The sequence below is a fragment of the Lytechinus variegatus genome, chromosome 2 (genome assembly GCF_018143015.1).
Source record: "Lytechinus variegatus isolate NC3 chromosome 2, Lvar_3.0, whole genome shotgun sequence".
Lineage (NCBI taxonomy): Eukaryota > Metazoa > Echinodermata > Echinoidea > Temnopleuroida > Toxopneustidae > Lytechinus > Lytechinus variegatus.
In genome coordinates this window covers 82,837,295-82,858,137 of record NC_054741.1, presented here as the reverse complement: position 1 = coordinate 82,858,137, position 20,843 = coordinate 82,837,295, and the positions used below count along the sequence as shown (strand labels likewise).

At 34.9% G+C, this 20,843-nt stretch overlaps 2 protein-coding genes across 4 annotated transcripts in view; one reads left to right on the top strand and one right to left on the bottom strand.

The window, feature by feature from the left end:
- The window catches only part of LOC121409282, a 41,405-nt gene extending 26,137 nt beyond the window's left edge, over window positions 1-15,268 (bottom strand). Inside the window, exon 1 of one of the 3 annotated variants that reach the window (XM_041601182.1) lies at window positions 14,407-15,268. In XM_041601182.1, coding sequence (XP_041457116.1) covers window positions 14,407-15,070 — 664 coding nt within the window. In that variant the 5' untranslated portion in view covers window positions 15,071-15,268. Of the gene's footprint in view, window positions 1-4,006; window positions 4,489-14,406 lie in introns of those variants that run through there. The other 2 variants (XM_041601181.1, XM_041601183.1) reach the window with 2 other exon arrangements.
- Window positions 15,269-18,126: 2,858 nt separating this feature from the next.
- LOC121409281 lies at window positions 18,127-20,796 on the top strand. Its single transcript, XM_041601179.1, has 3 exons — window positions 18,127-18,556; window positions 19,280-19,513; window positions 20,104-20,796. The coding sequence occupies exons 1-3, from the start codon at window positions 18,285-18,287 to the stop codon at window positions 20,267-20,269; spliced, it is 672 nt and encodes a 223-aa protein (XP_041457113.1). The 5' UTR covers window positions 18,127-18,284; the 3' UTR covers window positions 20,270-20,796.
- Window positions 20,797-20,843: the final 47 nt, after the last annotated feature.

Below are 20,843 nucleotides of genomic sequence, written 5' to 3'. Positions count from 1 at the left end.
GATAACAATGAATTAATTGGTACTTTAGCTTCATTCCCATGTTGAACCTTAGAAGAGTTCACTTAACCATAGATTTACAGGGTTGGTGCTTAGAATCTGGGGACTGGGACCCGTTTCATAAAAAGTTAAAAACAATGCCATTATTGTAACTACCACGGAAACAGTGATTGTGATTGGTTGATTGTTTATTCTTGCCATGGTAGTTGCCCTTGATGGAAAGTAAGCATAGTTGGAAGTTTTGATGAAACGAGGCCCGGTATGGATCTTCGTAATAGGAAACCGGGTTTAACCTTTAATTCCGTTTGTTTTCTAGCAGTGGCTTCCTATATTACATGTTTGGAACCCGATATGACGAACTAATGACTTGACAGTTTAAAAACTAAGATACTAATTCTTGACGAGAATATGCAGCATTTTTAGTTTCCTTAAACTGCATAAGCTGAGCGTCTTGATCATTTAATTGAGATGGAAGGTGCGTTATAAAACTTCATGGGGGGGGGGGCATATGCCTTCCTTGAATGTCGATTTAAGGGCGACTCCATACGTGTCGTATGGGACATTTCGACAACAATATCTAGTCTTTTAGCTGAATGCTTGAGCAATAAAATTTCTTTTTTTTGGTAAAAATATAAAGTTACATGTATAGTGGGCAGTCGTGTGAAAAAGTGATAACCAACAAAAATGTTTGATTATAGGTGAATTAAAGGTGAAATGTTGTGTGTCGGACGGGACTCAAAAGTGTCCCATATCATTTTCACCTCTAATTCACCCATGAACGATATATTAATGTTGGATGTCATTTTTCACACATGCCTACTCGGTAGTACTTTATCATGTTTATTATTACCACAAATCAAATGGAAGTTCCTCGTTTCTTTGGACAGCATGTTTAAAAAAAGTTGTGAAAAATGGCTGATTTTTCTAGCATGGAATCGCCCTTGATCAGTATCCAGTGGGGGAAGGTAATCTCGTTCCCCTAGAGATGCTAGGGGACCAAAAAACTTACTACAGAAGAATATTGAATACAGCCAGCACTTTCAAATTTGTCACATATATCGTTGTCTATTTTTCTCACTATTTTGTTAGCCTTGTATTTTTTTTAGCATAATGGAAATTAATTAAGTGAAATAATAAATGTGGATTGAAATTTCAATAATCATACTTATTTATATAGCGCATAACATTTTAATTACTTCATAAGAATTATCTAATAGCAGAATATGTGATTATAGTGCTGCACAATACTAGTATAAATGCTCTTTTATTACCATTCACTACAGTAATGGAGTGTAATAACCCTGGCTACAGCAGAGCAGCTGTTACCCAAGCTGCGTTTTCAAGGAATAAATTCACACCCGGTTCCAACTGACCTCACCTGGGTTGAGCACAAGGTAAATAAATTTATTGCTGAAGGAAAACACGACATGGCTTGGAATCGAACCCACATCCCTCAGATTGAAAGACGAGAGTCAACCACTAGACCACGATGCCCCATGCACGGCTTAGTTAAATACAACCAAATATTTTCCCTCACAACCCCCAAACACTGACATAACAATTCTTTACTGATTCGTGGAAACAAACACACATAAAAAATGAGTTAATTCTTCCACCGGAAACATCTCATCATGACAAAGCAAACAATCAATTTAAAATCCTATTTCGCTAGAGCGTCAGCTGAATTACGCTTTGTTTATTTTCGTCGGATGCTTAAAAATAAAGTTGTTTTGTAATTATCAATCCAAAACAAAAGTATCTTTCATTCCCATTGTGTCATTCAATTATTTCGGAACAACAATAGACGAAGTCATGCCGATTTATCAATGCTTGTAATAATCATGATAATATAGACTCCATTCATAATGGCATCTATATACATGGGTAGATATGCAGCCTTAGATGGTCATTAAATCCCGTATACGTTGTGAGTTTATGAATTTTCAAGGGTCTGATAAACCCAAATGCAAGTTAATTGTTTGAAAAAGATTTGCCAACTTAGACAAAAAATCTTTGGAGCGGAGTAATTGTCGTAGGAGCAAATGTCATGGAAACTGATTTTGAGCACATATTAACCTACTGATTATTCACCTAATTATCGACAGGGAGTGATGGTGGCGCATATTTGCCATGAATGTAGGCATTGAATTTACTGATCGTACTCGATTGTTTTTTTTACGTTGGCCAACATTTTGCAAACCTTTACCTTGCCTTCTGTTTTATCATACCCTTGAAAATGTTCCCATGACATTTGCACCAGCGACAAATGCTCCGCTTTGAATCCCACTCACTAACATGACTAATCGAATGGTCAACTTCAACCCTGAGTTTAACCATGGACCTATTGTTTAATACTATACCCTATCTTCGAATCTAAAAATATGAAAATATTTCACATATCAAAATGTTTCATATTATACATAAATAGATGATACAGATAATGGGAGTCGGATGTGTCTTATTTCATGAACATACCCTCATCATGGACCTATTTCTTTGACCGAGAAATACGTCCAAACCCTCATACAGACCTAATAAAAAGCTGTGGAGTAATGAAGTAAGACAGACTCTTGTGTCTGTTAAACATAGTTTCTATGGATATGGAAGTTATTTTTAAAAGAGACGACTTCTTTACTATCCCTATAAATAAAAGTATCAATCATCAAGTCCATGGTAATATAGTTACTCACAATGTTTAAGTTTGAAAATATGATCGTGAATAAAGGGCATGTGGTTTGGAGGGAAGTGAATCACTTTGAATTAAAGGTTTACTCTAAAGTCCTGTCAGTTAAATCGGCTAAAGAGGTACGTAGCATTAGAAATCAAAACGAAATAGACGTGCAACGTCATGAGTAAAGTCATTAAAATAATTTCTGATACAGTTATTTTCTTTGATATCCATCATCCATCAATGTACCACTTTTAAAAATATGTCTAGAGACTTTTAAGCGATGTCGACTTCAATTTTCCAACGTTTGAAATGGCAGGTGGCAACATAATGTTTCACAAGTCATCATTATATACATCACAAGGCAAAACAAAACGAAAAATAGGCCAAATGTATTTGAACAATATAACTTTTTCTCTTTATATAATTCTATATATAAAATTCTGGCGTGCAAGGACAATTCTTTATAAATCGTACATGAATGCAGTTTGAAAAGGTTATCAATATTTGATGTGACAATGAACTTCCATTCTGAGTAGGTTGATTGAGGCCCATGAAACAAAACTTTGCAAAAAGGGGATCAAGGAGATCAGAAGCTTCTTTGTAAACATTGCCAGTAAATTGTTTTCATGGTGATTTGATGCGTTACTAAATCACACATAAATAAACACTGATTAAATTTTGAATATTTTTTTGTTATCATTGTTTGTTTATCATTTATTTTAAGACCCGTTGTACATGTTGTAGGGTTTAAATGAAGTCCTGGGAAGGGAATGCACTCTCAAATTGCCATGGTTTTACAAAACAAAGGCAAGTGATCAGAAATAACAGAGGAAATGCATAAGCAGTAATAAACATGTATACCATTTTCATAATCCTGCGTATTTTCTAAAGTTTACATAAATGCTGAATAACCCAAATAATGAAATAAATATTGTTTATCAAATAAATGTCCTAATTAAGCGTAATTTCTTTATGTTATTCTGGCGCTGCACAGTGGCCGCCGGGCCCACTATCAATTGGGCAAAAATGATTTTCGGAATATTTCTATTTCAAATTTCATGGATATACCTACAATAAAAGAAGCACTTAAGAAAGGTATGCTGACATGTATAGTGATTTGGAATCGTATTTCAATGCCCCATTGTATAGAACTTGTATTTTCACGGTAACTTTATGTTAACTTTGGCTGTTTTGTCAAACAAAAATTACGATGGTATAGTTTCAACGTGATAAAGAGTAAGTTTCAGTCAACAGAGCCCCATTAAAATTAACTCTATTCTTAGTTATGGAATTCTTTAGGACAGTTAAATAAACTTCATAGAAAAATTGATAACCTACCATCGTTTGCTGAATCCATGACGTCACAACTAAATATCTTAATTCCAAGTTAAAAGGCAATATATATTTATTCCATCGTTGCACCCATAAACAATACTTGATTACAATCACAATGGTTTGATCCACTCCTAATAAATATAGTTAGTAAGAACACAATCCGTAGAATGTTTCCAGATTCAAGCCAAATTGTCTACCCACACGAGGCACACGAAAGGTATATATCCATGTATCTATTCACTATGAACACCTGTTAGTACAGCACTAATGAAAGTTTATTTTCACTGGAAAAAGTTTGCGAAGAAGACCACGATAAAAATTGACAGTAATCAATGATTGTATGTTATGAGAATCAAAGTGTACCAAGGTATACATGGTATATATACCTTGATCGCGTATATGATGTCCTGACAATGCGACTTTTGATATAGAGCTTATTAAAGTGCGTTTTTTTTAATCGGTCATGAGCTGGTTAAAGTTAGTTGTTTTTAAATACTTCCGTCGAATTTTTCGATATGAGTAAGATAGAACCAAGCGATCAGAACGATAACGAATAGAAAGGAAGGACATGAATAAGAGGATACCATTTCCAAATTAGGGGTGTAAAGTTACGTCACAGTAATTGAAGCCAATATAGTTTATTTCGGTGGTCTTTTGGCTCAATCCCTTGTACGTAATGCCTAGAAGTGATTCAGGAAATAAAAAAAAAGATAAATCAGTGAAAAAGATAAATATTACGAGCCCTTAGTTCAACTAAAATCTTGAGAATTTGAGGGAACATTATTGCTGCTTCGGAAAACTAATCAAAACGTGATATATGCAGGATGCCAATTGAAGCCAATGCTTCAACATGTTCAAGCAATGCTTTTCAGCAATGCTTTTTAGTTGTTGATCCACTAAAAAGCAATGCTTTTTAGTGGATCCCCTCATTTCCATATACGTTTTTTTTAATACAATTTATACAAGCTGTTGTTATATAATTATGCTAAGTTAAAATGATTTTGTATTCGTACTTTGATTAGTATTTGATTTATATTTGTTATGGAAATGAAAATAAACTTCTTGAATCTTGAATCCTTTTGAATCTTGATGCAATTGATCAGTGAACACCAATATAACAAAGCGTACAGACTAATGAAAAATGATTCTTATTTGCTAGTGAGGACTGTTTTGTTTAAAAGTTACGCATGACTTATCGACGACTGGGATATGTCCTTATGTCAAATGGAATTAAAATGAATAACTGAATTTTATTAACAAAATTTACCATAACCTTCGTATCGAACTGCTTCTTAACAATGATGATATCTACTAAAGTTAATACTGCTGATATTTTAAATGACTGAGAAGACAATTTAGCATCTAACATTGGCGTAGTCTTTTGTAAATCAAGTTCGTTAGGGTAGTTTGTAACGACCAGCTTTATAAATAGCGACTTTGCAATTGCTTGTAAATATACTCTATAATTTGGGGTATGAAACTAAAATGGCCTTGCCCAGATATTCCACGTTTCCCTCTCTGAATGTGTGTTTAACCATTTAGGTGAAATGGACAGGAAGATGTTAAGGTCAGTCGAACTGTCAAACAATCGAGTAGGATGTCACCTGTAATATACTTTTATATGAAAGGCCCATGACTAGTTTTACAGTCATACCAACGAACCGACTCCAAACCAACCGATGGCACGCCATACGTAAAACGATTTGAGCGGTATGGAGTCGAAGTTGAAGATGTGACTGTGACACAAACATGTAAAAGATGTTTTATCGCGTGAATACAAAAGCAAAACAACAAACCCAAACAAAACAAAAATTGACAATAAGGCACACAACTTATTATCATAATCGAAATGCACAATATAATAATAATAATAATAATAACAATAATAATAATAATAATAATAATAATAATAATAATAATAATAATTAATAATAATAATGATAATAATAATGATAATGATAATATAGGTACCCAGGGTATCAACTTCAGTTTCGAAAACTGTTCTACCAGCGGGCCCTGCTATTATTATTACCCTGGCTTTAGCTGTATTTAAATGCAAATAGTTGTTCGATTGAACAATGACTAAAATCAGTCTTGAGTTTAAACCGGGCCAAAATCGATATCGAGAAAGAATAACGTTGGCATTAATGTTTTATTTACAGTGAGAAATCGATGAAAGTTGTAATAACTATTCTACCAGATGGTCCTAACACGTCATTTTTACTCGTTATTCCCTTTTACCATCTGATAATGTTGATTTGCCAATCAGGAAAGCAGAATACCAATATCAAAATGTCTTTGGTATGATTCTTTAGAGGATGAAGCCCCACAACCTAGCAGTCTGCTGCCGAGACATCATTACAAGTTAAATTGTTAAACTGTGTGTTTTTATTTTACAGTCAGGACTTAAACTGTTCTCATACATCTTCAGTAATTGCAGTTTTAAATCATCTTTGAAATAAAGATATTAAGGGGGTGTTACAAGAAAGTATTTGCGATCAGTTACAAATATTCTGTCGCAAATTTACAACTGACAGATCAACGTTAGCTATAGCAAATCAGATTAAACTTCTTGTTTCCAGGAGCAGATTAGCAATCAATCACTAATTTGCAATTAACTGCAAGACATATCATTGATTTAGGGACCAAACTTTTACTTGCAATTGATCGCAAGTTTCTTGCAACACCCCATTAGACGACTGTCATCGTATGTCACGAAGAAAGGACCGAGGGCGGGCCGGAGGGCGGGCCGGAACACGCGATCTCTGGTCCGCCACTGGATTTCCAAAATATTTCCTAATGCGCTTATATTGTTTTTTGTAAGAGACATTTGACAAACTGATTTTTTCTGTTCCCATTAGCATATCTATTAATGAAATCTTATCCCACGGATCATTTTAAATGAAAATATTTTACTTCTTGGTATGTATAATTGATTTTCAATGGCCGGAAGTTATTTTTTTAGTGAGTTGCTACGACCACTTCCGGGTTACGATCCTATTGTGATGTGCTGTACAGCCTGACTTATTTCCATTTTGGATACTATACCAAAACTAACTTTTTGTCATATGGTAATCTTATCATCTTCATGTTATTAAAAGAATTATCTTTTATTTTAAATATCTATGGCTGTTTCATAGATAAACCAACTGGTTACAAAAACAAACACACACACACACCCACTCACACGTACACCCACGCAAACTCACCCTCACACACACATATAGAGACATAATATTTAACTGCATGTAAGAATTAATGAGTTAGGATGTTCAGATAATCAATTTCTTGATAATATAGTATATAATTAACTTTAAAGTAATTTTTCCGCTCAATCGCAAAATCGAGTTATAATTTGAACATGTTGAAAGCTGAAGTGGTGTAGCAACAAAAGGAAATTATCAATGGAGTATTTAGAACTGTTTTTGCTTGTCTAATCTAGAATAGTCTCACCTTCTCGTGGAAAATGATTGATCCGCCTCTTGGCATCATTGATCACAAACGCAATTAAATTAGTAAGAATTTGTTAAATTTCTAAATAACAGAGTGTAGAATTATCTTGTTTAAAGACATTTTTCAATATTCCAGGAATTTTCAGCTTTCATCTCCCCCAAAATTGTTTTTGTTATGAAAACAACCCAACGTTCAGAATTGTGATTTGACATGAAATATGTCATAAAAGTAAAAAAAGAAATATGCATTTGTTTCACCATGCAAAGACGTATAAGGAAATAAAAAGGTACTTGATACAGGTGAAGAAGGATAAAAAAAGGAAAAGGTAGGTTTGTCCTATCAGACAGGGGATATTTAGTTTGGATAATAGCCAGATAGGAAGCAGATATTATTCTTCCGTGTACTGTTGACATAGAACGTCACAAAATATGTAAATTTTATACCCACCTAGATTTCAAGGATATCCAGCAAGATTTTGTTTTTTCATTTCTGATACAACCCACTCAGGTGTTACCGAAACATTATTGTAGGTTCATATATGATGGTGTTAGAGATTAATTGAAATAATGATAAATGTAGAGTGATAATACAATATAAAAAAAACTCACATGCACTCATGCACCCCCACACACAGAGACATATCGACAAAGAGACATGAAATGTTGAAGATACATTTAAAGTTCAGGTAAGAAGTGAAGATCTGGAACTGGAATGAGAAGAATAAAAATATTGAAGAGAGATAGAGTCTCATTACGATCCTAAAAAATAGTTTACTGGAATCCGATTCAGGAAACCAGTTTGAAAGATCACTTTGCTAGCATTCCCATTTAATCACATGAAAGCGTGCAAAAATAGGCAGATTTTTTTCACTGGGTGGAGGACAGCAGGCGTAAATTTTTCTTTAAAGGTCAAGTCCACCTCAGAAAATGTTGATTTGAATCAATAGAGAAAAATCAGACAAGCACAATGCTGAAAATTTCATCAAAATCGGATGTTAAATAAGAAAATTATGACATTTCAAAGTTTCGCTTATTTTTAACAAAATAGTTATATGAACGAGCCAGTTACATCCAAATGAGAGAGTCGATGATGTCACTCAATCACTATTTCTTTTGGTTTTTTTATTGTTTGAATTATTCAATATTTCAATTTTTACGAATTTGACGATAAGGACCTCCTTGCCTGAACCACAAAATGTTAAAATAATGGGTTTCCACGTGTTCAGGGAGGAATGAAACTTTTTTTCACATGATAATGACGAGAAAATAAAAATATTTCATATTTTATATAATAATATACAAAAGAAATAGTGAGTGATGTCATCAGTTCCCTCATTTGCATACTGACCGAGATGTGAATATAACTGTTTTGTGAATTGAAGCGAAACTTTAAAATGTCATAACTTTCTTATTTTACATCCGATTTTGATGATTTTTTCAGTGTTATGCTTTTTGAATTTTTCTCTTTTTATTCAAATGAGGTTTTTGTTGAGGTGGACTTGTCCTTCAAAAAACGCGAAAGCGAGGGAGCTTAGCGACTGAGCTTGTCCTAGGGGTGTTTTTGCATTTTTTCAAGTGAAATTTACGGATTTCGTGCATACTTTTGGTGAATTTTGTCAAAATTTCCAGTAAAAAATGTAAGTTTTTAAAAGTTCGGGGCATCCCTGAAAGTGGTTTTGCACAACCATTTACGAAATTGGCTAGGAAGCACTGGTGTCTGACTGTAACTATGGTTACTAATACAATTTTTCTCATATATGAAATTCGATATGTCGTTTCATGACAGGCTCCACTGGTTGGAATGGGTGTGGTCTGTACACCCTTCAGCCAAACTCTTGTTTGTCTCTCTATAGGAAGGCAATGAAGAAAAATAAACAACCTACCCGAAGGGTGTGGACGGTCCAGCTCTTTGCTCATAGACTTGAAAATATAAGTGGCAATGGTTACGACATATCGACAAGCTAGGCACTATAATAAGAAAAATAGCGGAGTTTCGAATACATTATCATTAACAATTCTTACCCACTTTGCCCACCCCCCAAAAAACCTTAACAAGACCACCGAACCCACACTCACTTTAACAATAACACTCTTTCCCTGTGTATTTCGAGTAGAAATTTGATTTATGATAAAACACCCTTTTCCGTTATTAAGTACAAGTTCATGGAAACATTCTTTAAAGAAATTGCTTTTTAGTAAAAATCATATCGATATCCTTAAAACGCAATTTTACACAAATTGTGGAGTTACAAGGGTTGCATTAAAATCCGCTGCAATTTTTTTTTCGATAATTAACATTAGACTTGTTAATGAATCTTAGTCAAATTTTGACAGCAATTTATGATAAGTAATCTAGATTAGATGTGATATGCGTTTTATTACATATCGTAAATACATTTGCGCAAGTTCTAAAAAAATAGAAAATTGTAATAAAGACTACATAAATTTAGGAAGGTGAGTGGATTAGCAGAAAAAAAAGTGGTCGGGTACTCGCTTAGGCTGAGGATGGGGTTGAAATCCAATGTGGTCTTTCGTTAAACAATCTACATCTTTTAGGACAATTTCGATCGAAATTTTGATCATTACTTATGATATTTTTCAATATAATTATATTTATTCTTGACCATATCCCTGACACAATTAGAGAGACGATATTATATCGACAGAAACCAGTCAGAAAGGTTGACCTATGAGCCACCACTTTCATCGTATTGTAGTGACAGGGGTATAACACGGTCGGCCATCTTCCTCTTCATAGTGGGGCGGAACCTTTCAAATTTCCTTGTTCCCCATAGGTTAAATCAACCAATTACCCATTCCCAGACAGACTACCTTTGACATTTACTCAGGAAAATTTTAAATAGATGAACAGTAGGCTACTACTAGTAAAATCTACTGACCTGGTAGTAGCATATCGCTTTTGAGATGTTTCGAGATGATTTCAATTTTGATGACTAGTAGTAGTAGTAGTAGTAGTAGTAGTAGTAGTATTAGTAGTAGTAGAAGTGATAGTAGCTGTTGTAGTAGTAGAAGTGATAGCAGCTGTAGTAGTAGTAGTAATGGTAGTAGTAGTAATAGAAGTAGTAATAGTAGTAGTAGTAGTAATAGAAGTAGTAAGAGTAGTAGTAGTAGTAATAGTAGTAGTAGAAGTGATAGGAGCTGTTGTAGTAGTAGTAGTAGTAGAAGTGATAGTAGCTGTAGTAGTAGTAGTAATGGTAGTAGTAGTAATAGAAGTAGTAATAGTAGTACACTCTAAAAAATGAAGTGCTAATTTAGCTCTTAAAGAGCGTGTATAGTGACTGCACTTCGGAGTGCTGATTTGTCTCGTTCAAATTTGAACTAGACAAATCAGCACTCCGAAGTGCAGTCACTATACACGCTCTTTAAGAGCTAAATTAGCACTTCATTTTTTAGAGTGTAGTAGTAATTGTAGAAGTAGTAGTAATAGTAGCTGTAGTAGTAGTGGTAGAAGTAGTAGTAGTAGTAGTAGTGATAGTAGTAGTAGTAGTAGAAGTAGTAGTAGTAGTAGTAGTAGTAGTAGTAGTAGTAATAGTAGTAGTAGTAGTAGTAATAGTAGTATTAATAGTAGTAGTAGTAGTAGTAGTAGTAGTAGTAGTAGTAATAGTAGTAGTAGTAGTAGTAGTAGTAGTAGTAGCAGTAGTAGTAGTAGTAGTGGTGGTAACAAAAGTAATACTATTCTTTGATCAAAGTGGGACAAGTAGAAAGCTGATCTTATACTATGCCGTGATCGGCTAATAATAATTATTTCAAGATCAGATAAAGATCCTTTTCCCCTAGAATTACCACTTCGTTTATTGTTTATAATTCTTGTCGAAGTAGCTGTAATGTGCCTTCTTGATTGTCTCTTTCTAATGCACACGTAATCGTTTTGATCCTCCAAACGGAAACATGAATGACCTACTCGATGCGTCATCTCTTTCCTATATAATCAACAGCGGAGAGTGTCAATATTTTCGGGGGGGGGGTTCAATGCTTTTCGATTTTGGGAGAGTTATCATATTATTTGATGGTATGTGGTTTAGGAAGGAATGGTTATCACTATTGTCTTTGTAAAAAAATTATTTAAGACTTATTACAATAGGTTTTAAACAACACTAACTCTTGTTAGTCATGTTTTTGTACGATGAAATTCAGTATATACATGTCTAAAGATGTTTTATTAATTGTCACATATCATGCATTATTATTTTGAAGCCCATACTATTGCAAATTTTATGTATCATGACAATACTGATCCTATCCCTTAATTTGAAAATTTCTTAATCTTCCAATGTCGGTTGTACATTACGAGGACGTTGCCAATTTGCAACTCATCGATGAATGTAGTTGCCATGAATAATATAGGTGGAGATTATGCAGTATCAGTGCATTTTATACCATTCATGACAATCCTAATAATCATGATCACATGCATTACATCTTTTAGAAAGAAAATACCCCCAATCTTTTGAAAAGGAAGAGATAAAACAGGGGGAGGAAAAGAAAAAAAATCGAAGAAAAACAACGTATTACATAAATTCAAGTTGAAAATAATTTTCTCATTACTTAGCAGCTAGTTTGAATGTCAGGTTTTGGCATCTAGTGCTGTAAGATTTTCATGAAACTATATCATTGTATAAGGCAGTCTATCAGTTTACTTTATGATTTTGTCTTTTTGGATTAGCAAAGTCCTACACTGAAAGAATTCGTACTTATATCAGTGTCTGCATATGATGTCATTTCATCGCAAGCTTCTCTTTGTTTTCTCCGGATGAAATGATTAGTTGAGTCTAACGAGAAGAAATCTGATGACAGCTGACAATATACATACTACGAATGGGGCAAATGTGGGGGAAGAGACGGTTTGATGTTCAGAGTTTGAAAAAAAAAACCAAAAATGAATACGCCATAGACTGATTTTGATAAATCGAGTAGACTGAAAGGAATAAAAGATAATAACAGAATAATGGAAAATTACATCATGACTGTATGTGTATAATGAACTTCTTGAATTTCGAAGTGCTGTAGTATTGTGAAAAAAAACCACATTAACGTTGTCATGAATGAGCGATTAGTAAGTTGATGATCTAACGTCCAATCTCAATTTATTATAAACATTATAAGAAAAATGTTTATGTTCACTTGTGTGCTTGTTAGATTTAACTCTACATATTCAAAACATTTCATTTTCAGCCTAGAGTACCATACAGCAAACTAATAGACGACCATAATCGTAACAACAAATTGAATACGGATGAGGTGCAACTAATATACCCGATTTTGATACTGTTTTAAGACACATTAATTGACCTGAAATTGCTCTCATACTGCGTACCAAAAACATATAAATGATTATATCAGAGGAAAAATATTCAAAGTTTGTGCTTTTTCAAGTATAATGTTTCCCACATTTCACGTTATGAGGAGTAAAGGATTAAACCTATTTTAGGTTTAGTTGCTATCATGCGGTAACATTTTAGGGGAAAATCCAATCTGTATAATCTTTCTCCGTCAAAAATATCATCCGGATCGTGATAGCACAATGTCAGAGGGTAATATATCTACTTCCTTATAAATTTAAAGAGAAATATAGATTCAATGTAAAATTTGGACGAACCAAACCTTTGACAGTTTTTTAATTAACCGCTTATGAAAACTAATTAACACAAGGAAATAATGTTCTTCATGGTCTAGTTCTAGGAAAGTAGACTATGAGCTTTCTCGCTTTTCAGTGTAATCTATTGCATTTTAAATCTTTAATTATCTTTATTGACTTGATAATTCAGTTCAAAAAAATATACAGCATAACGCATAGTTTGATAGCATAATACAAAAAAATAACATAATTGCAACTATTAGCAAAAGCAAAGCATAAGTTACAAAAATTACAGAATATAGCATTCCAATAATCTAGAACTAGATAAATACCTATAGTCTAAAAACTGCAGAATATAATATAAAAATAATTACAGCAAAGCAATCAAATCAAATAAAACTGAATATGAGTATTCACACCTGAATTGTAACAAATTATTTTTCAAAATAACATTGTAAAGCACACATTGAATAAACTAATATCGATTTTTTTTCTCAACTGTTTTGACATGATGAAAAGTAATGCACTTAATTTTCCATCTCTCTACACGAGCAAACTTTTAATAATACTAAATTAACAAGAAGGTTATTCACACTAGATTGACAAGTATATGACTTTATGAAAAAGAAATCCAGTTTTATATTTCAGTAAATCTTTGAACGAAATTCATATCAATGAAGTAAGAAAGATATCCCCAAAAATGAATATAGAAATACATTTCTGAAAAATAAAGCAATAAAACATCGCATGAACAAACTAATCAGATTAAATTAACAGATCTTTTGTGCATTAGAACGATAATTCCAGTCAAATAAATGATATAGGATCTAGCTGACGTAAGATGACCCGAATAAACATACACCTATAGACTTACTCTATAGTCAAACCTGACTCAAGGTATAGTAACAGTGACTAGTTTCTAGTCAAATGATTTCGCTAGATCAACGAATCTGAATCACCGAATCTCACCGCACAAGATTAAATTATGAGCATGATAAAAGTAGCTATCAACCAGTAGTCATGATGTCATTACTCGCATGTACAACACCCAATCAAATTCAAGGATATCACAGACATTAACGTCGGATGAAAAAAACCCATTATAATGATGATACTACTACCACAACAACTACTACTTCTACTACTACTACCACTACCACTACTACTACTACTACTACTACTACTGACAAAAAATAGCAGCAATTAAAAAAATATATGTCGCTAATACAAGTAGAGTTCCGCATTACTTTATGTTTAATTTTGATTTGTGCAGCTATATGATTGAATGACTAAAGATGATTACAATGAGAAACATTTCTTTGCCAATATTAAGCTAATGATAGAGAAATACTCACCATCCTCATCATATTCCTCTTGGTTTGTTTCTGTCTTTCCACTATAATCAAAGCTATCACCATAACCATCATCTTCCTCAATCCGAGGATACTTCATTAATTTCCTTGATGATGGGGTTGGTAACATTGGCGAATATTCTCCGATATCCTCTTCATCATCAGTGAAATCATCCTCGTAGTCGTCGTCATCATCTAGCTCTTCTGTATCCTCCAAAACAGCGGTTAAGTCTCCAAAAGCATCGCTGCTGAAACTCTCAAATCCAACTCCGTAAGTCTCATAACCCTGAGAATCGCTTCTGTTTAAACTATCGTGCCTCTGATTATCACAAACATCGCCATCAATGTTGTACTCTTCATTAAGAGCACCGTAACTGGATTTCGCCGACGCCGTCGTCTTCGACGTCACATCTTCGTGGACGTGACCACCGTCCATATTGCTATCAAGATCGACTTCTGAAGCATTGGCCATCACAGATGTGGCACTGTCTATGGATACATCACTAGCCACGCTACGAGTCACAGCCGATGACAAATAAGTTGGATCCAAGTTTGGCACGCACCCTGAACAATCTTTCAAACACCCCTCCATGCCCCCTCTCGATACAGGAAGCCTCAACCCCGCTCTGCGCTTGGGAGGGGGTGTCTGCACGCGCCATTTGAACATCGTAATTCAGCTTTGAAGGTTGATTAATATTAGGCAAACAGAAACAATAATGTCAATCAACCGAATGGATAAAAACTATCAAGATCAGGCATTATTACTCATCAGACGCATGTTGTCTCTGCAGTCGCTACAGCTTATATAGTTTTAATTACTTTTAAATATCGACCTTTAAAAAACAACCTTTGATATGTTATTTACAAAATAATGAAGAAAATGTCTCTAGATATGGACCATCAAGATACCGAAACGATAATAATAATTTGAATACCTATATTGATTACCAATGCCTGGCGATTGTGCATTCCATGGTAAGAATATATCATGTTATTATGCTTGTATAATGATTCCTTCTAGTTATGAAGCTATGTCATGGTGGAGGTGTAAACATTACCAAAATATCAATCTGATCGAAGATGGATATAAGACCTCTTGCCTTGACTGAGGGAATTAATCCCAGTCTCTATTCTTATACATTAAATATAATAGGAATATAATATGTTCTGATAATTATCTTGGTAAGCTTCCTGAAGATTAGCCTTATCGTGTCAGAAGATCCTTGATAGTGTATACGAAAGGTTTTGAATCAATCCCTTGAGTCGTAGATGAGGACATAGGTTCATCTTGATATCAACTACTATGACGAACAAAAATCCTAATGGTTAGCATTCCATCTTCTTCGACTATATCATCGTCTTTCTCCATCCGAATAATTTCCGAAAGTTCGTCATCGATATATCGATTGCAGTTCAGGAATTTGTTTTAATTATTTTTGGAAGAGAGTCGCTATGGTAACAATCGTTTCCTAGACTCCCTTCATTTCCATCTTTCTGAATCATAAATTTGGTATTAAACATGATTAACGTTGCAAATCGAGTACCCTTGTACATGTATAACGTCATCTATGGTCACCTTCTAACATGGAGATCCCGTTTATTAGGTGCTCGAGTCTGTCTCTTGATCATATATTTCTTATTTCACCATTGCGTTTCATAATAATTCAGGAATACGTTTCTAATATAACCATATTAAGAAAAAAAATCGAGTTTCAAGTTATACCTATGAATCGTAAGAATTTGAAATCAACAACTAAGGCTTTGATAGTGATACCTGAAAAGTTTAGGAGCAGTGGCGACTGTTTCTGAAAATAGAATATTATCCACGATTCGTTCCGTTATACAAAGTCCTTCATGAGATGAAAAGCGTGTTTATATAAGGTAAATGCAAGACAACGACCACTGTTAGCTTCAATATGATGTTTCCAATTTACACGTCTGCTTCGAATAAGACAGGAGTGAGGACTACTTGCTTCCTTGCTTCTCTATGAAATGTAAAAAAAAATAAAACTCTTAGGACCCAGGAGTGCTTTCATTCATACATCACAAACCTAATTACGACATGCATCTGTGTTTTGAAAACCTTTGTAAAATGCTTTGCTATTGAAACTCAACACAGAAGACAGTGGACAAAATTAACAAATTAGCAATTGCTTCGCAAGACAGAGTAATTGTCTTAAATGCATTAAACAATTGCTTCCATCGTGACAGTCTACAAACAAACTTTGACACAGATTTAATAAGAAAGCGGAAGGCAGTAGCCATTATAGATTATGAGACCTTATCCGTAACCCTTCAATCGTGTCTCCCGATTGGCCAAATCTTTAATGAGTTTTTGCCGATGAGTATGTGTGAAGGAACGTGATTGGTTGGACTTTTACGAGAATGCAATGCGAAGGTGAAGTATCGGGCATCATGCGAATCGGAAGGAGAAATTCCAGATTTCGCTGCGACCACGCTGTTGTGGTTTACATGCATAATTAGAAACAGTGTGTGATTTGGTATAGAGAAGCAGCGCTTTATTGACGTTCAACGTGGGAGGATTTTGAGTCACTTTTTCACTAATTATAAAGCAGTTGTTCAGCTGCCTGACACAACACACCTATAATTCCAGACTAAGACATGGCGCTGGGTCCATTTAAAATTTAATTTTAAAATTTAAAATATTGCTAAAATTTTAACCAGCACGAGGGTAACTGTGTCAAATTTGGGGCAGTATTTTACCAATGCGGGAAGCATATTGTCCAGTAAAGTTATAAAATAAGCAGCAATTACTTAAGAATGGGCAACATTTTCATCACACTGGATAAATTAAAATGCCCAAAAGAAATGCCCAATGTTGGTTGGACACATAGATACCCTCGTGAAGCATTTACCCAATATTTTTTAGACAGTTGGTGTTGAGCGACTTAAGGCACGTTGTTGAGAATGTTTATTTGTTTAGGTATGCATGATATATTTTCCGACAAATACATAAAAAGACAAAATAGTTGTAGTTGGATTGGTCTCGTATAAGCAGTATTTTGTCGTCTAGAATATTAACATAACATAATATATCCCCAAATTAAAAATCCTAAGATAATTGGATAGATTCTATGATTATTTTTTTCAAAAAATGTTAGTCCGAATAAGGAAATGCGATCAACTATTATTGTCGTTAGTCACTGCATGTGAAATGTTTGTTTGCTTGCTTTCTCCGTTAATTTTTCTATATTGTCCACTTTTAAAAAAGAGTGCATCATTCACAAATTTAAGATACAAAACAACTTAGCCATAGCCAGAACACCGATTAACATGTGAGTTCTAATTACATCCATATTATTACTGGAAGACACGACCAATTAGACGGGCATAACTGCCCCCTAGATTTTAAAAAGGGGAAATCACTGACGCGTCAATCTATTAAAGATCCTGACCGATGTGAAAACAACCATACATCAAAAGAAAGCTAATGATTCATAGAATACAAATATACCAAACATATTACGTGTATCTCCTTCCATTGCTCAAAAACAATGAAAGAAAAATTAATAAACCACCCCTTCCAAATTCCCTTCGATTGAGCGACCCCCCACGTCGCCCGAAAATGATGACGTCAAGTTGTGTAGAGCGCGGATCCGGAGGAGCTAGCTAGCTAGTTGAGCTGGCCTGGCTGAGCTGGGCAGCACAGCTGAGCTGAGCTGATATCAACGCTGTATTTGCGATTGCACCGGCGAGCCCGGCGCGCGGCCGGCGGAGATATCGAGACTGTGGCCGGCCGTGGGTGTGCATATTGTTCGCTGTTTGCATACTCCGTACCTATCGATTTTGACTTTGTTGGCAGTGATTGTAAAGTTTGTTTGCTTCCGTCATACTCTGTTATTGATATTATAAGGAGAGGAATGACGGCCCCGGCTCAGAGAGAAGATGCGCTCGATCAACAAGACTTGATTATGGATTTTGAATCTGAAAATGTTGATGGCACCGATAGTGAGACTGAGAGTGATGAGACGAGCAGCAGTAGTGATAGCGATGGAGGCGAAGCTGATGACGGGGAGAACCGGCAGCTCGTCGAATGGGATTACGAGCCCTTACCCCGTGGTGAGCCGGGGCAGAATGTCGGGGATGCTGGGCCAGCTAATGCTAATCGACTTCTGGAAAACGTCGATAATTGGTAAATTTTCAAATATATTTTTTACCGAACAGTATAGATACGATACCGGGTACCTTATAGTAGTCTTAACAACTTTCTGATGCATGTCATAATCAATATAAATGCATGCATTCGGCAAACAAGGGCCAGCAATCAGCATGCACAGGCAGAGCTAACGGCTGGCAGCCATCTGTTTGAGGAGTTTAATCCAACTTTTTTGAAAAAAAATTATTTGATGAGTGGAGCCAATGGAGTTCAGCGGAACAACCCATATGACAGAGATTGAAGCTTTTTGTCTAAGCCAAGGCAGCTAGGGCATGCTTGCTAAGTCCGATCAATGCAAGACAAGATGCAATGCAAGATTCTGACTCGGTCAATCATGTCAATCCATTCAGTATTTCATTTTTTATTTTTTTCGGGGGGCTAACAGTAATTAACACACAAAGTAAAACTAATACTGTATAGTGAGGGATGGGCCTACCTCTGTATTTAAACCAAAATTTCATTTGGCATACGGTATTTTTAATCGGCGCACTCTCACCGACTCTCAGCTCAGCTGTGCTCGTTCATGATGAAATGGACCATGGGCGGCTCAGCCTTTTGAGTCGAGTCATAGACCAAATTGAACTTTGAGTTTAGAAGGAGGATTTGCATCTGCTTTTGTGTTTAATAATTATTTGTGTTCCTTGTTAAATGGAAAATATGGAAGGTCATATTTAAAAAAAAAATCTTTCTTGTATCCAGGTGTACATGTGGAAGGTGTCGTGTGCACCCTTCTTTCAACGAAGGAGATTGTTTGTGCTGCAGGGAAGCACCAGAGGTACTTGGAGAGGCTGACCGACAGGGAGCACGCTGTCTGGTGGAATCAGATGAATTCGAACCTGCCATACTTAATGCCACATCGCTCTATATTGGTTGGCTGGAATATACAGATCGGTGGCGTCGAGCAGCGAGAGGTTTCGGTGATCGCAATAACGAGTAAGTCATATATTGCTCTTTTATTACATTGGAAGTTGTATCAGAAGAAAATAACGTACCTTGCTCTGATGTAAAAATGTCTTCAATTATCTTCATACCTTTTGGGAAGGGGAAAATTACATATGGACTTGACTATTTTTCCCCAAAAAGCAGCTCATAAAGAAGACAGATTATCTATGCATGGGGGGGGGGGGATAATTGGTCAGATTCATCATACAGTGTTACTCTGATGTTTTATTTTTTGTAAGATTCAAAGTCTAGTGAATAATTTTTGTTACATCTACAAATATGTACCATTATTGACTTGACAAAATTTAAGTTCTTCTTTACCCTTTTTGTCTAGAGCACTCAACTGCAGTGCAATGTATTTAACCTTGTTTTTGCCCCCCCCCCCCTCACAGTCACTCACCCAGTAATGTAGTATGACGAAAAATGTGAAAAATATAAGAAACAATATGACACTTTCACACATTGTTTGACCAAAACTGCTAATCAAATTCCCAACGTATCATTTAATTATATGAATTACGAGTCTTGCATTAAAGCCATATTTATCATTTTCTTCTCTTTTTTCATTTAATATTATTAAGGAAATACCGATATGTGGCATATCGGAAAGTGGTGAGATGGTGTTGGGGCTGGCTTGGAAAAGACATCAGGGTACAACTGCCTGCATGCATCCATGCTGCTATCATGGAAGCCTATCCAGATGGAGGGGATCAGTACAAGGGCACCATCCTACGTCGCCTAAGATGAGCTTAAAGTCAATTACCTGTATGTACATTCCAACCAACAATAATTGCTATAGCACTGTAGCTGAAGGTCTGGTTCATTTTGTCTATGAAATCATGAATCATCATTATTATTTAATTGTGACATACATTGTATATTTTTCCTGAAGAATGTCAGAAAAAACAAGATGTGTACTATCATATATATATTTGTTTTAATTTGTTCATCTACATGTACAAGCATGTGCATGTGATCACATAATTGCATTGTTGCCCAATCATCTATTACACTCTCATTTTATATACATAGCAATACACACAAGTTATGTGGATGTAAGAATGTTCTATATATGTATTTATTTTTAGTTCATCAATAAAGATTTAGTGTGTCAGTGTAGACTACCATTTGTAAGTGAGCATTTTGTCCTTAAAACCTTCATGGTTTGCATGGTTGAGATAAATTACTAGTACCAATCTCATAATCTGTAGTCATATCTTAAATTGTGTCCTTACTCTTTTTCATACGTGATTCAGTAATTCAGACTCCATATTTGGTCCTAAAGTTACATATGTATCAAATTCCATGAGTGGCATATTAT

Bases quoted from the DNA above. Each gene is read 5' to 3' on its own strand.
- LOC121409281 (XM_041601179.1), top strand. From the start codon at position 18,285: ATGACGGCCCCGGCTCAGAGAGAAGATGCGCTCGATCAACAAGACTTG. The intron at 18,557-19,279 runs GTAAATTTTCAA...TCTTGTATCCAG, and splicing joins CTGGAAAACGTCGATAATTG to GTGTACATGTGGAAGGTGTC. The intron at 19,514-20,103 runs GTAAGTCATATA...AATATTATTAAG, and splicing joins TTCGGTGATCGCAATAACGA to GAAATACCGATATGTGGCAT.